The sequence below is a fragment of the Chinchilla lanigera genome, unplaced genomic scaffold (genome assembly GCF_000276665.1).
Source record: "Chinchilla lanigera isolate Chin_1 unplaced genomic scaffold, ChiLan1.0 scaffold00069, whole genome shotgun sequence".
NCBI classification, from domain to species: Eukaryota; Metazoa; Chordata; class Mammalia; order Rodentia; family Chinchillidae; genus Chinchilla; species Chinchilla lanigera.
In genome coordinates, this window is record NW_004955470.1 from 5,092,799 (window position 1) to 5,108,948 (window position 16,150).

General features: G+C 41.6%; 1 protein-coding gene across 3 annotated transcripts in view; it reads right to left on the bottom strand.

Annotated features, from left to right (window-relative positions):
• Positions 1–16,150, bottom strand: part of Mgat4a (mannosyl (alpha-1,3-)-glycoprotein beta-1,4-N-acetylglucosaminyltransferase, isozyme A) — a 128,565-nt gene that overhangs the window by 32,342 nt on the left and 80,073 nt on the right. For all 3 annotated transcript variants that reach the window (XM_013522736.1, XM_013522737.1, XM_013522739.1), the window contains 3 exons: positions 4,426–4,472; positions 2,769–2,882; positions 1,735–1,810 (listed from right to left, as the gene is read on the bottom strand). In XM_013522736.1, the coding sequence (XP_013378190.1) occupies positions 1,735–1,810; positions 2,769–2,882; positions 4,426–4,472 (237 nt within the window). The remainder of the gene's footprint in view (positions 1–1,734; positions 1,811–2,768; positions 2,883–4,425; positions 4,473–16,150) is intronic.

The window sequence follows — 16,150 nt, forward strand, 5'->3', positions numbered from 1 at the left end:
GTCCTCCTCACCACGCTCTTCCTTATCCACACCCTATCCTTGATTTCCCAACCCCATCCTTCCTATGTGCCACAAGAAAGCATTCAGTTTCCACTCATTCCCGGGAGAGAAAGTGAAACCTAATTTCTAAAGTGACATGACTACACTTCCAGTTCTCTACACAAGTTCTCAAGTATCATCTATCTATTTCTATACTGGCTCAACAGTAATAATATTGGGATAAAGACTCTGAAAGGTATTTAAAGACAATGTGCTACCTAAACATAGAGGATCGTGTGTTTACATGCAAGACAGACACTCTTACATACAATGTTATTCTGTTCCTCACTGTAGTCATCAGACAGTTCTCATCCTGTGGATATAATGAACATTGCTGGCTGCTTTGGTCTGCATCGTAAATATCCTCCCAAGAGCTCCTGTGTTAAAGGCCTGGTTCCCCGAGAAGCACCTTTCAGTAGAGGTCTTCAGGTCACTGAAGGCATGCCTGGAAAGGCATGGTAAGCCCACAGCCCCCTTTTCTGTCCTCTTCCATCCTCGGCATGAGGTGAGCAGCCCTGCCCCTCTACAGGCTCACACCACTATGTGCAGACTCGCCACAGATCCAGCAGACATGGGACCACGCGACCATGGACTGAGATCTCTGAAACCGTGAGCCCGAGTAAACCTTTTCTCATTAGAAGCTGACCTCAGGCTTTTGTGATAGTAACAGAAAGCTAACACAGAAGCCTAGGTCAAATGTCAAAGGAACAGCTCCTGACCTTAGTTTATTTGCTTTCCCATGTGAAGCCATGCTCTTTCCTGCGTTCCTCTTCCATCACCACCCTTAAATCCCCATAGTTGTACAACCATTTTCTTTCTGATTCAGGAACCCAGAATCTCTTCTTGCCACCCTCATCAACATTTCCTCTTAGAAGAGTATCTAGGACCTGGTGGCACAGGTCAGTAATCCCAGAATTCTGGGAGGCTGAGACAGGAGGATCACCAACTTCAGGCCCAGCATGGGCAACTTAGTGATGTAGTGAGACCCACTTCAAAAAAAGAAATCTAACAAACAGTGAAAAAAGAAAAATTAGCGGAGTTGATGTGTTCCACTTCTCATAGGTATTTGCATTTTGAACAAGGGATAAACTCTCTTGGTTAAAGAAATGTAATTCCAGTTGTAGAATTTAAACTTATGTCATTGAGATTTAGAGAAACTGAGAAATAAGAGCTTCCTGGAATTTTTTAAGCCATTGCCTACCTAGCTAACCCAAAGTCCACAACCTCAAAGGATCATTCTACATGGACAGTGTCAGGGTCATAGTGCTAAGAAATACACCATTAGATTCGTGGTCAATTTTATCATGTTTATTATAAATGGAAGTGTACTAGAGCCTACAAAAGCAATTATTCTACCACAAGACCACTGAAAAATTATATGGAAACCCTTTAAAGTTTGACAAATAATTACACCTTAGTTGTCTTTAAACAGTAGAGAAAGAGAAGGTGAAGAAGATGAAGGGGTGGGTGAGGGAGAGGCAGAGGAAGATGCATGGGCCGCACGCCCAGCCCAGGACCAGCGGGTGGAGCCGACGGGGGCCTCAGAGCCACCTGTTGTCACCAGGGGGGCCCCAGCCCTCTGAGCCGTAGATCTGAGAAGCATCTTGCTTGCAAAACTTCCTGTTTTAGTGAAAATACGCCCTTGCTAATGTTTTTTCTTTAGAACTGTGAAAGCCACGAAAGGAGAATGCTTACCTGAATGTAATACACGCCCTTTTCCTGAGCATACATCATGAGGAAACAGTAATCTAGGTTCTGCTTTGTTCTCCATCTGAAAGGGTTTCCAAACAGAGGTCAGAAACCAGATGCAAATGTAGTACACAAGCTTAGCTGCACAAATTCCAGTGTCTGTCTGTCTCACTCACTCACTCACACACACACACACACAGTGGCAAAGCAAATTCACTTTTCCCTAATGAAGCCTTTACCAAAACGTACTCCCGAGAAATTAATCCTCAAGGTGGCCTGAGGAAAAGGAGTCTCAGATCAGTCAGGTTTGGGAAGCACTGGACGCAGCCTCCACTCAGAGATGCACTCCGGTTAGTGTATTAAAGGTGCTAACATCTCCCACAGAGAGGACATTCGTGGAGAGAAAAAATTTAATCCAATACTTTCCAAACTTCTTTCAGTACAGGCCCTTGTTTTCAATAACATTTTGATTAATATCTCACTGAACTCGTGCTTTGAAAATTACACTTTAGGGGCTGGGCATGCTGCTGCCTGCCTCTAATCCCAGCACTCCGAGAGGCTGAGGCAGGCAGATCACAAGTTTGGGCCCAACCTGGACAATTTAGTGATTCAGTGAGACCCTGTCTCCAAAGGGACTGGGGTGTAGCTCAGTGTGAAGGCCCTGGATTCAATCCCCAGTACTGTGGAAGAAAAAAGGGAGGCAGGAAGGAAGGAAGGAAAGGAGTTAGTGGGGAGGAAAGAGAGAGGGATGATACTTGAGGGAACACCATTCTGTGTCTAGGAATGTGTTTGCATATGACTATATGAAAAAAATAGCAACATATTTAAATTCACATGAAGAGGTTCTAAAAGCCCGTTTAAGAGAAACACAGTAAAGGAGAAGCCCCTACTAAGTTGTGCCTCCTATTGAGAAAACTCCAGAGAATGCATCTCACGAGCTGGCCTGTGCTTAAGGCGACTACCTAGAATATTTGTCCAGGTCAGTCCTAAATAGCCTAAGCTTTGATAAACAAGAACTACTTTTATGAGACAGTTATTACCTCACTCTTTCTTGAGAGTCCCCAAATGTTTCCTTCAAGTTTGTCAGGTCAGGGTAGTAGCTTTCAGGAGGGGAAATGACTTCCACCAAGCCAGAACTGATCTCTTTCGAAAACCTACAGGAGAAAGGGTAGCTGAGTCATTTACTTCTCTTAACGTTCATTTTGCTGCATATTTAGCATGAAAACATCAGTAAACACGTGCAAAATGTTCAATGTCGTGGTCACAAGGCGTTCGCAGAAGTAGCTCATCACTGACTATATTTACTAGAAAGCACTGGTTCTTCTGGGAGCCAAGGTTTTTGGCTTTTTATTTCTTTTTAAATAGTGCTTTTTAAAAACAGCATAAAATACTGTTGTCCTCAGAGCAGCATAGAAACCTAGGCGAACTGCAGGCATTACAAGCCTGAAAGGAATCAGAACGTTAATAACAAATCACAGTCCCACAGAAAGTCAGGAACTAAAGCAAAGGAAACAAATGATTTTGTGTATAGATCTAAACACATGATTTATGCAAAATTCAAAGGTCCTCCATCTTCATGAAGCTTTAGTTGTTCGCTGTGCTGACCCAGACGGAGACGTCCCGGGATCTCTGCAGCGGGCAACAACACTCCCATCTAGTGCAGACACCACAGGCCCCATTAAACATCCCACTCCGCACAGACAGAATCAACCAGCCCAGAAGAGCAGCAGTGTGGAGGCCGCAAACCCTCTTCTAAGTTCTTACGTCAGTCTGTGCCGACTGAAATGTACTGGAGTTTCTTTCCGAAGTTCAAGCCGGCGGAAACATGTTAAACCCAGGGTAGGACAACAATTTTTGCTTTTCTTTTGTCTTTTCTTTTTAAAGAGAAAGAATGTCTTAAGCTTGGCCTGGTGGCACACACCTGTGATCCCAGCACTCTGGGAGGTTGCGGCAAGAGGATCACAAATTCAAGGCCAGCCTGGGAACACAGATTTAGCAAGACCCTGACTTACAAATAAGAAGGAGCTAAGAATGTAGCTCAGTGTGAAGGACCTGGGTTCAATCCCCAATACTGAAGAAAAAACAAAAAAAGAATAAGAAGAAAACACATCTATCTTTTAGTGACAAAACCAAGGACAATTCAATGAAGATAAGACTCATTCTTATAATATCACTATCAAAAGTACTAAGCCAATATCAAAAGAACTAGCCAAAGTGCTAGTATGTGAAATCTCCTAACCTTCCCTCTGTTATCTGCTCTGTCCCTGCTCACGAAGCCAGTATTCAAACTTCACAGAGCAGAACCAATGCAGACACAGCTCAGCACAGAGGTGTGAAACAGCTGCGTGATTTTCTACCCTGACAGCAGAAACATTTTTGCTTGGTAAATAGAGGGTGAAAAGAGTTAAATAATCTCATATAACTATATTATATTCGCTGCCTTCAACATTAAAGACTATGATAGTGTTATATACGTATGACATTTTAAGTCTTTTCTACAGTGAAATGAACAAATTTATCCCGCTAGATAACTGCATTTATGTGCACCAACTTTATACCATGTCAAAGACAGTGGCAGGTAATAAAAATGAACTCCACAGAGAAATGGACTGTAAAGGAAGGCACTGTCTTTCAGCAAAAAGCAAAGGGAAAACAGCAACTAAAATATTTCCATTCCCATAGTGAAGAAGAACTTACTCTTTCTCCAGGTTGGCCACCACACCGTGTACATAATCTATATCTGTCTGGGAGAGAAAAAAAAAATTAAATGTATATTTGTGCCTTTGTATTTTTAATTGAACTTTAATTCTGAACTCAAAGTTAAATGGTGAAACATGCACTGAAAACACTGCACTGAATTTTCAGGTGACTTGTTGGATTTGCATTTCTGTATGCATTATACTCCTCAATTCCATTACATTCCATTAAATAGTATTAATTCCATTAATAATACAGTGCAGAATTCTAAGTTTTTATTTTCAATTGTCTGTTTTCAACTGTCACTAGAAAAACTGAGCATAAAGATTATTTCCACTCCCCTTGAAGCATCTAAACTCTAAGTGGTGAGCACTGGTAGTGACAGATGCAATATGCTACTGAGAAACGTTTTTCCACTCGGACTCAAAACTCAGGCTCAGGATTTGCCTCTGTAGCTACTGGACCACATAATCGAAAGTCACTTCTCTCAGCTTCAATTTCCTATTCTATTTTTTTTTTAAATGTTTAAAGGTGGGGAAAAAAAATAAGACCTCCGAGACTATGAGATTAAATGATGAAAAAGTATCTGTACTGTATTGTTCTGGGTCTCCTCCCAAAAAAAGCCACGCCTGTGAGTGACCTAGAAGCTCTCCTAGGAACTCACGTCTCCCCTAGGAACTCTCCTGCCTCTCTTCCACTCGCTGGCAGCGAAGACAGGTGATTGCTGAGTTCGTGGGGCTTGTTTACTTTAAGAGGACAGCTTTTCTTGAGATTTTTTTAAAAAACATTTATAGCAAATCGAAAAGGTAACATTGTCACCCCACTCTGAGAACAGATCTATGCATCTAAAACTGGGATATGTATATCCACAGGGAGGGAAACAGAATGCTTAAGAAGTAAAGTGGACATTAAAAAAGCGAAACAAAAGAAGAGCATTTTCTCCTGGAGAATTCAATGTTAATGCGTAAGTAAAATTAAATAGTTCTATTAAAACTAAGATATTTATTGATATGGCTGTAACATGGACGAACTTTGAAAATATTAAATCAAAGAAGCCAGGTGCAAAGAACCACATACTGCATGGCTGTGTAAGAACTGAAAGTAGATTAGCAGGTGCCTGGGGCTGGGGAGAGTATGGAGGTTAATGTATGACGGCTAACACTTTCTTTTTAGAGTGATGAGAATCTAAAATTGACTGGGGTGATGGCTGCATGACTGACTTTGGATGTGTGAATATGAATTACAAGCAAAACAAAGGGTGTGATAAAGAAAAAACCCCAAGTATCACAGGTTGTACATACGAACTATGGGAGGACAAGATCACAGCTTCTCTTAGGGTTCTACGTGGGAATGTTCAGTGTAAAAGCGGGCCCAGAGGAAATGATGTACAAGATGGAGGGATCAGAAGTCTGGGGCTCCACTTCTACCAGGAAAAGGTCAACTAGCAACTGCTAGACTGGAGCATCTTCTTGAAAACGCCAATATTTGGAAACAGGCCTGAGACACCTGTACCGTCGCAGAACTGAATGAGCAGGAGAAGAAGGGTGAGAAGACACTCCCACTGCTGCTGGGCCCTTCTCTGTCTTCTCCTAAGCTGGGACATGATGTTATATGGAGGAAGTTTCTTCCGGACCATGGTTTCTACATGGGGGGAAGAATGACCCGGCTTCCCAAGACACACCCCAGGAAGCCCACTCTGGTCTCACGCTTTTGGGAACAATGAGGATTATGGCGCAACTAGACCGCCAAGGACAAGGAAAAACAGAAAGAAGGCCGAGGCCACAATGACCATCACATTCTGGGGCTCTTTTGTGTTCCTGCCAGTTGTAGCACCCGATCAGAGACAAGACCTGACTTCACAGCCCCTCCGCAAAGCTGGACTGGTCCCCTTCAGAAACACAGTTCAACTTAGCTTGAGTCTGTGAACAGGTAGTCTCCATGCCCAGCCTCAGGGCCCACTCCAATGACCCTGCCCATGACCATGACACCCAGGAGGAGCTCTTTAGAGAAGCATGTGGCCTAGACCTATTTGACTCAGGAAGGCTAGCAGAGGCTCCCGCAGCCCAATGGCAGGCAGATTCCTACCTCCAACGTTCCAGAGAAACTTGGAGCTAGAGCAGGAGGTTAAGCAAAAGCCCACTGATGGTACCACTCTGATAGGCTAGCAATCCTCATCCGGGGATTTCTAAGGAGCACAGCCACTTACTCCAACTAATCTGAGTGGCAACTTCCTTCATCTAAGCAGCCCAGCCCACAGCCCTGCCCAGCTGGAGATCACAAAGAGTGGAACTGCCTGGCCAGGGACTATATCCTGTGATCAGCATGACCAGAACCATCACAGTATCAGGCAGCAGCACATCCAACTAGAGAATTCACAGCAACTCTGCCTGTCCAGGCTTGCCAACCAGCTGGCCCTTTCAGAATCACCGGTCAGACCTAACAGTAAAGGTTTAACTCTCCCAAAGAACACCCAGAAAGCTACAGAGGGAGATGCCTCCTCCAGTGCATACAAAGCAACATGAGGACACAGGATTACAACTAATCAGGGTATCATTACAATTAATCTAAGCAAAACAAAAAACTCAAAGCTAATAGACTCCAATTACAGACCCTAAAGAAATAAAGATCTATGAAATGACAGAAAAAGAATTTAGAATAATCCTCTTAAGGTAGTTCAGTGAGTCCCAAGAACATACAGACAGAAAATTAAATGAAAATTGGAAAACAATAGATTAAAGAACCAAACAGAAATCCTAAAAATGAAGAATACAATGACTGAAGTAAAAATTCAACAGAAACCCACAACTGACTCCTCCACGCAGAAGGATGAATCAGCAAGCTAGGATGCCGAGTTGTGAAACTACCCAGTTGGAAGACCAAAAAGACAAAAAAAGTGGAAAGAGCCTGTAAGAATTATAGGAGATCATGAAGAGATCAAACTTTCACATAATACAAATTATAAAACAAAGAAGAAAAGAAAGCCACAAAGCATATTTAAAGAAACAGCTAAAAACTTCCCTAATCCATGGGTAGATGCCAATATCCAGGTACTAGAAGCACAGTGTGCTCCAATAACATAATGTTCTATCCAAAGAGGATAAGACACAAAAACATCAAAGACATAGAAGAAATTCTGAGCCAGAGAATGCTGAAGGAAAGAACTTCCAATTAAGAATATTTTTCAAGCAAAGCTGTCTTTCAGAAGAATTACTAAGAATTACTAACAAGAGGCCTCTAGTTAATAATATAAAACACACAAAAGCACAAAACACAATGGTATAAGTAAAACAGCCATATTACAATACTCTAGGGCTGTAATAATGGTATACAGAGCAATTTCACCCCAATACAAGAGTTATTAATAACTATAGCTAAGATAAACTGTCAAGAGATATACATTATAAAATGATATAAATTCTCTATCAAAAGCAAAGAAGGTAGGAAAAAGAATAAAGTATAGAATTAAAGTTAAATTGTTATTAGCTTGAAATAGGTTGTTATAAGATGATCTATGCAAGCTTCATGGTAACCACAACGTAAAATCATCACCAAAATCATAAAACAAAAATAAAACGCATTCAAAGCGTATCCCTACACCAATTCCCCCTTACATGCAAACACACCCAGCAAGAAAGGAAGGATCTACAAAACAACCAGAAAACTATTAGCAAGTGACAGTAATAGGTCCTAACCTGTCCTTAAGTACCTTGAATATGAACTGATTAAGTTCTCCAGTAAAAAGACACTGAACAGATTAGCAACAAGGCAACAAAGACCCAATTTTGTTTCCACGACAGACTCATGGCTTTTCAGGACACACACAGCCTGAAAGTGAAGAGGTAGAAAAGATACTCTTTGCCAAGGCAAATCAAGAGAGAGCAAAGGTAGCTATATTTACATTGGACAAAAAAGATTTTAAGCTAAAAGAGACAGAGAGGCCAGTATGTAATGAAAAAGGAGTCAAGTCATATATCAATAGTAAATGCATACATGCATGATGCCAAGGCACCTAAACAGCATAAATACTGAAGGGTCTGGGTGAGTGACAGAGTGCAATATCATAACGGTAGTCACCAAAGATCGGCCCCTGTGGTCATCAGATCCCATCCAACCACAGCACTGGGAACCGTTCAGCGTCCAGGGGCCCGTGTGGCGGGACACAAAAAGATTCAAAAGGGCCCTCTTCTGCGTACCGCTCTCTTCCCTAGAGCTCTTGTCTCAATTCTTAGCTGCTGTTTCAAATTCCCTTTCTGCACTGTGCTATAGAAAGTGTCACCGGCAGAAAGTCAGGGCAACCACAGGACTCATGACTTTTCTTTTCAGGCAACCACACACTATGTGGTCTGCTGGCCAGTATCTGAGAACAGCTGATGTACGTATTTTATCCAGTTTATACTGAGACAGCAAATCCAGTTCTTGCTAACTCCATCACAGCTGTACACATACATCATTTTACGTACTAAGGAACTAGTCAGGCATATGCCAGAAAAGTATTGGTAGCTCATACTAAATTTTATTTCCCTGGGATCCAAGGAAAAGCTGTTACTAGCCACCTTCTCCTTGATTTTATTAAACATGGATGTACTAAGACAGGCAACAAAAATCACAGTATTTTAGCTAGCTTTCCTAGTTTCTAAAGTAGTCAAGTGTTGAAAGATAATAAAAGGAAGAAAGAGGAAGTTAAAGGGCTAGGCAAAAAGAAAGACTACTTCTTCATTTGCAATACACCTGTCATAGCCTTTCCTTCTAAACAATACGCTGATGCTATAAGAATGATTCTCAAACATTTTTTACAATCAGAACCCACTCAATCCAGAGTAAGTTCACAAATGCACTACGTCTGACCACCTCCTTGAAAGTCATCCTGGATAAAGCCTCACCTGGATTATGACAACAGTTTTCCAAGAGTTCTCCCCGCTTCTACCCTCAGCAAAGCAGCCAGTGGGCTCATCTCAGAATAAGTCATGTAATTCTTGCCAATGTCATCGTGAGACAGACAGTTGGGACATTTTACAACAGAACTGACCAGAGCTCATCAAACGTGCCTAACTTCATGACAACAAGAACACACCGAGGAGCCTTCATGAGCAAGAGGAAATTAAGGATGTGGAACCACTGAATACGCAATGTAGGATTCTCTCTAACAGGTGTTGGAACAGGAAGATGACTTTAAGTGAGAAAACTGGAAATTTGAATGAAGTCTATAGTTTAGAGTAGTACGCCTGTGTTCATTTCCTGGTTGTGGTAACTGTATTATAGCTACATAAGCTATTAGCTTCACAGCAAACAGAGCAAAGGGAACACTGCAAAATTTTTGCAACTTTTCCCTAAATCTAAAATTATTTCAAAATAAAAAGGTGCTTGTAAAGTGTCTTTTAAAAAATAGTAATTCAAGTGTCTTGTCTACTTAAAACACTGAAATCACTTTCTGTTGTAAATATAGCAAGGTCTCGCAACACAACACTGCCTGTTATTCAAAACTTAAACTTCACTAGACCACAACCACCTCATTCACTTATTATTAAAATAGCAGAGGCTGAACAGCCTGCCAAGTCTAAAATGCTTACCACTGGCCTCCAAGACTTAGAGTCGTATCCTTAGAGCACTATCCTCCTCGACTTTAAGTAAAAGCAAAGTTCTTCCGGCCACCTGTCATTCCCAACGAGATCTTGCTCACTTTCCCCACCTGCCTCCTGCTGCTGAGCTCCTCACCAACTCTGCTCCAGACACCGGGCCCTTCCCTTGCTGTTTTGTAAACTGTGCCGTGCAATACGCTCCCCCAGGACCTTTGCAAGCACAGCTTTTCTGCATGTACTGCCCAAATGTCCTGACCACCCTAACACATGGTCCTGGTCAGCTTTTCCTCCCTAACCCAATTTACCCTCCACAGCACTTATACCATTCTCTATAGTACAAGTTTTGATGGAAAAGGGTTTTGCTAAATTTATTCAGTGCTATGCCTAACCCTTGACACACTGAGTAAATATTTGTTCACTCACAAGCAAATTTTACAGAATATATATATATATACACACAGATATATTTGCCAGTCATTATATATGATAAGCATATATATGATTTATAACCGATGTATAAATATGCTAGAACCTACCTTCTAGTAAATTACAGGCAAAAGTACTATCGAGTCACCAAGACAGTAATTTATAACTTACAACCAAGAATGAAGCAATTAACTTGAAAGATGACAATAAGCAAGTATAAGAAGACCACACTATCATTAATAGAAGCCTACAGGAAGAATACTTCACTTGGCAACAAAATCCTTTACTTTTTTTTTTGGCGGGGGGGCGTACTGGGAATCAAACTCAGGACCTTGAGCTTGCCAGGCAGGCGCTTGTGCCACTGAGCTATATCCATTCTTTTTAAGTACCCAAGAAGTACAGTCCAGGACAAACTATACAAGGCCCATTAACAAGTCTGATCAATTTAAGGGCCTCAGTCATACAGATTATGTTTTGCAAGTACAACAGAGTTGAATTAGAAATCAATGACAGAAGGAAATTTGGGGACTTTTCCAACAGATAAAAATGTAAAAACATATTACTCAATAACCCATGGGTAAAAGAAGAAATTACAAGGGGATTTAGAATATATTTCATGTAAATGAAAAATAAAACATGACATCTTGTCATAGAATGCAGCTAATGTGGTACTTTGAGGGGCATTTATAGCTCTTAAAATTGCCTATTAAGAAAAAACATCCCCAACCAATAGCCTAAGCATTCACCTTATAGACCTAAACAGGGTAAAACTAAAACCAAGCAGGAAGAAGACAATAATTAAGATTATGTTTAGCCTGGGCAATTCATCAACCTAGCACAACCCTGTCTCAAGGAGGGGAGGAGGGTGTAGCTTAGTATTAAGGCCTGGGGTTCAGGACCCAGTAAAACACACACACACACACACACACACACACACACACACACACACGAGTTCAAATTCATGAAACAGCAAACAAATGACAGTCACAGGAAGTTTTTCTACTTCACTTGCCAGCCTGTCAGCTACAGTAAAAAGGTCTCAAGAAGAGGAAGTGAGGAAAGATCTGAGGCTGGGAGTGGGTTCGGTCCTCAGCACAAAAAAATCCAAAAGCAAAATATTAGTAACTAAAATCCCCAACCTCAAAAGGGATACAGCTTGGCTCCAGTCACCAGAGGTAGTGAGAGGAACCACACAGACCAGCTGGACTTGCAGAAGTGCGCGGCTCTGGGCCAGCAAGGAGGATAATCTTGGCTTAAAAGTAAAAATAAGAAGCACTTAGTCTGGAACAGTTCTCTGTCTCCTCACCCTCCTGCAAACAAGTAACCCGAAACCCACCTCCTTCTGTGCTGACTCAAAAGGAACCAGATCAGCAGCTACTCAACAAGAAGGGGGGGAAGAGACTCAATAAACCCTGTGAGCAAAACACACGCTTTCTCCCCCAGCCACACAACTGATGAAAAATCATGACTAAACATTTCCCCATTAACTTATAAGCAAAACACCCCACACGATTGAAGCAGCTCTTACTATGCAGCAAAACCAAATACTGTAAATTATTGTAGTGACTCTAAAATGTGTACAGAAATACAAAGGCCCTAAAATATCTAAAGCAACCCTGAAAGGAACAAGATTGGAGGACTTTACTGACTTCAGTACTTAATACGAAGCTTCAGGAATCAAGACCCTGAGTATTGCATGAAGAGCAAGCCATGGACCAGCGGAACAAAACAGAGCCAAGCACTCCCATGTCACTGAACTTCAAAGGAACCCTGCGACTGCTGGGGACGGTCTTCCCCACAAACGACACTAGAGCAACTGGATGTCTACAGGAAAAACAGAATTTCAACACTCCTTACACCTTAACAAGAACCAACTAATCCAAGATGGATCAGAGACCTAACATGAAAACTAAAGCATAAACTCTTCAGAGGAGAAGAACTTCACGGGATGGAGGTGATAAGGAATGGTTTGCTGCTGGGCATGGGGGCGCACGCCTGTAATCCCAGCACCCAGGAGGCTGAGGCAGGAGGATCACTGTGAGTTCAAGGCCAGCCTGGGCTACACAGGGAGACCCTGTCTTAAAAAACAACACAAACAAAACAAAACAAAACAAAAAAGAAAGGAAGAAACAAAAGAAAGAGTTTGTTTAGGTCAAGAGAACAATAACTGCAAAAGAAATAAACTGGATATCATCTTAATTAAAAACTGCTCATCATGACAGTACGAGAGCAATGACAGCATAAGGCATCTATAGACTAGGAGAAAATATTCACAAATATACAGTAGACAAGAATGTATTCAATACACACAAAGAACTCTGAGAACTGAAGAAGAAAAAATTTTAAGAAATGGGGAGGCTAGGGATTTAGCTCAGCGGCACAGTGCCTGCCTGGCAAGCGCAAGGTCACGAGTTCAGTTCCCAGTACCAGAAACCACCACCACAAAAAAAAAAAAATAGAAATGGGGAAAATATCTGAAAGGCACTTCATAAAAAAATGTATACAAATAAAATGGATTAATGATGAATGAAAGATAGATAAGGAAATAGAGACGTGATAAACAAAAATATTAAACCTTACCAGAAGCATCTAGGTAGTGTGCATATGGGTATTTTCTGTAAAGTTCTTGCAACTTTGTTGGAAGTTTTAAGTTTTTCATAATAAAAAATACTACTGGAAATTAATTCCTGAAATTAATTAATTTCATGTAATTAAATAAGATTTAACTTCATATACTTCAATATATGGGAAATATTATTCCTCCTGGTTGAAATTAAGACATATTATAGCAGAATGACCAGCCTTTATGACAGCAAAAGAATCACTACAGCTACAAGGTAAAATATAGTTTCTTCCATGAAGGGTGCAGAGAAGTGGAAGGTTATGAGGCTAATTCGGCACCAGCATCTACACACAGGGAGGATAGGGACAGTGGGTGTTGATGTCCAGGAAAGGCTTATAGGTAGAAGGGAATGTGTTTGCCCATACTGGACCTCAAGGGCGTTTCACTGAGCTTTTAGCTGCTATGGCCAAATACCCAGCTAAAACAACTCAAAGGAATAAATGTTTATTCCGGCTCACAGTTTCAGAGGTGTTGTTCCATGGTCAGCTGGCTCCATTGCTCTATTAAACCTGTGGCAAAGCAGAAACACCACGGCAGAAGGGCACGGTGGAAGAAAGCTGCTCACTCATGCAGCCAGGAAGGTGGGAGACAGGAAAGGGCCAGAGAGGAAGGGGCGAGGGGCCAAATACAGTCCCCAGGGTCACACCCCATAAGCCACCCAGAGACACACCCAGAAGTGTGTTTACTAACCTTCCCAGGCAACTTTCAACCCAATCCAGTTGACAGTCGAGATTAATCATCATACTCCAGGAAAACACCTCACGTGAACCTTTCCAGAAAAAACTAGAAACTTGAGTTCACCAAGAAATGACAAGAGATAGCCATGGCGAAAGCACTGGCAGAGCATATTGAACACTGTTAATTTAGAAGCAGGACTAAAATGAACGGGGAGGTTAGCGGGATGGAACAGCAATGTCCTTCCTACTCTTTGACACTGCAGAAAGGCAAACAAAATTCAACAAAACCCCAGAGAGCACAGATAGAAAAAGTAACTGACTGCTCATCTGTAATATTCTAAGTCTAGGGACAGAACCTAAGGCAGCGTAACAAGTAATATGCGCACTCAGCCTATTTGTCACTACAATGGCGAACACTACACAAGACAACACAACTGGCAAACAGAGCAGAAGGGAAGGAGAGGGGAAGGGGAAGAAATACTCCCTCTTCACTGTCTGCCAAGACTGCATCACTTTCCACAGATACTATCTCAGGAAACAGAAGGGTTATCTGAAGGTTGTGCAGGAAGTTATAGTTATCACGGTGATCACTGCTATAAAAACGTAAATTTCTCCAAAATCAGAAAAATAAAAACGAGCCCAAATGGAAAACACAAAATGAAAAATCCTTTAAAAACTAGAGAGCCAATCTCATTAGATTACAGGACTAAGACCAAATACCTATCAATCACAACAATAGGTACTTAAAATCTCAACCTATCTCCGAAACAAAAGTCTTTTAAATTAAATCACTAAGCAAAATCCAAAGACAGGCTGTAAATAAAGAATATTTTTTAAACGATGAAGGAAGGAAGGGAAGGGAAAGGAAAGGAAGGGCGGAGAAGCACCAGGTGAAGCAGACCGAAGCCAGCACAGGTCACTGTCCTCACCCGTGAGGGCGAATTCAGGCCACTCCAAAACTAACACAATGCACAAAGGCACCTGACACTGACAACTGAGGTAACTCATAAATATCGATAAATTTCAGAAACCATTATCCTTTGTGAACCCAAACCTACAAAGGAAAAAGAAAAGCATTTCGGGTAGATGACGTTTAATTCATGTCTCAGTCACAACAAATCAAGCAGGAAAGAGAACAGAGGAAGCTAAAATACAGCAGGGTACAAACCACTGACATATGAACCTTGTAGACAGAAAATATCTTATTTTAAGTGCACACAGATTACTCACAAAAACTGAGTATTTCCTAAGCCACAAGAAAACAGAATCTGAAGTCGGCACTGTCTGGACCATGTGCTGTACCCAAAAATGCCATGGAGTTATGTACAAATAACCAACCCAGAGATGGGACAGAATAAATGAGGGCGGAATAACAGAACTTCTGAGTGAATCTTTCTATACAGTTTACTTTTAGAAGCAGGGTAATGTTTTACCTCCCCCTCCTTAAAAGTTGGGAATAAGTCAAATGATAAACAAACAGAAAGAAACTCAAGTCCATTAACAATAACCTCACTGAAGGGGACAGGGCAGGCAAGAACTTATCCAAACAATTTTGGGAGACAGTACTTTGCATACTGTAAGACTAGAGACAGAAGTACAGCCCGGGTGTGGTGACACACGCCTGTCATCCCAACACTTGGGAGGCTAAGGCAGGATGATTCTGAGTTTGAGGCCAAGTTGGGCTACATAGTGAGTTCAAGGCCATGCTGGACTCTCCTGTGAGACCCTGTCTCAATAATAAATAAAAAAGAAATGAGAAGACCTCTAGCTAATAATAATCACTAATATACAGTATTCCAGGGACAGGATTAAAATACAAACCACTTTCTGTTTATTTTGGGTTGAAAAGGAGATAGATATAACAGATGAAAGCCTGGTTTCTCACTATTGAAGAAAAAAGTTTAATAATTAAGGAACAGCCAGGTGTGGTGGCACACACTTGTAACGCCAAGTACTCAGGCGGCTGAGGCAGGAGGATCACAAGTTCAAAACCAGCATGGAAACTTGGTGATATCCTATCTCAAAAAACAATCAACCAACCAAAAAGGCGATACAGCTGGTGATACAACTCAGTGGTGGAGTTCTGTCTCACACGTATGAGCCCAGTGCTGAGACAAAAACGAAGATGTGGGGGAAGCCAGGTGAGCCCTGTGAGACTGGAACATCATAAACTCCTGATTTTGAACACACACAGAGATGAGTGTGTGGGTGTACGCACTTCTCTCCACTGAAACCACCCCCCTCAAGACCTCTCAGGACCATGAGTACCCCAGGGTCCAGATCTGGGTTCTAATACCATCCTCCAAAAAAAGAATCAGTTTCTTGCAGAAATGGCTGACTCTAGCGCAGGCAAAATACAGGATTCACCTACAACCCTTTTTTGCTTTTGTTTTCAGTACTGGGGATTGAACCCAGTGCCTTTG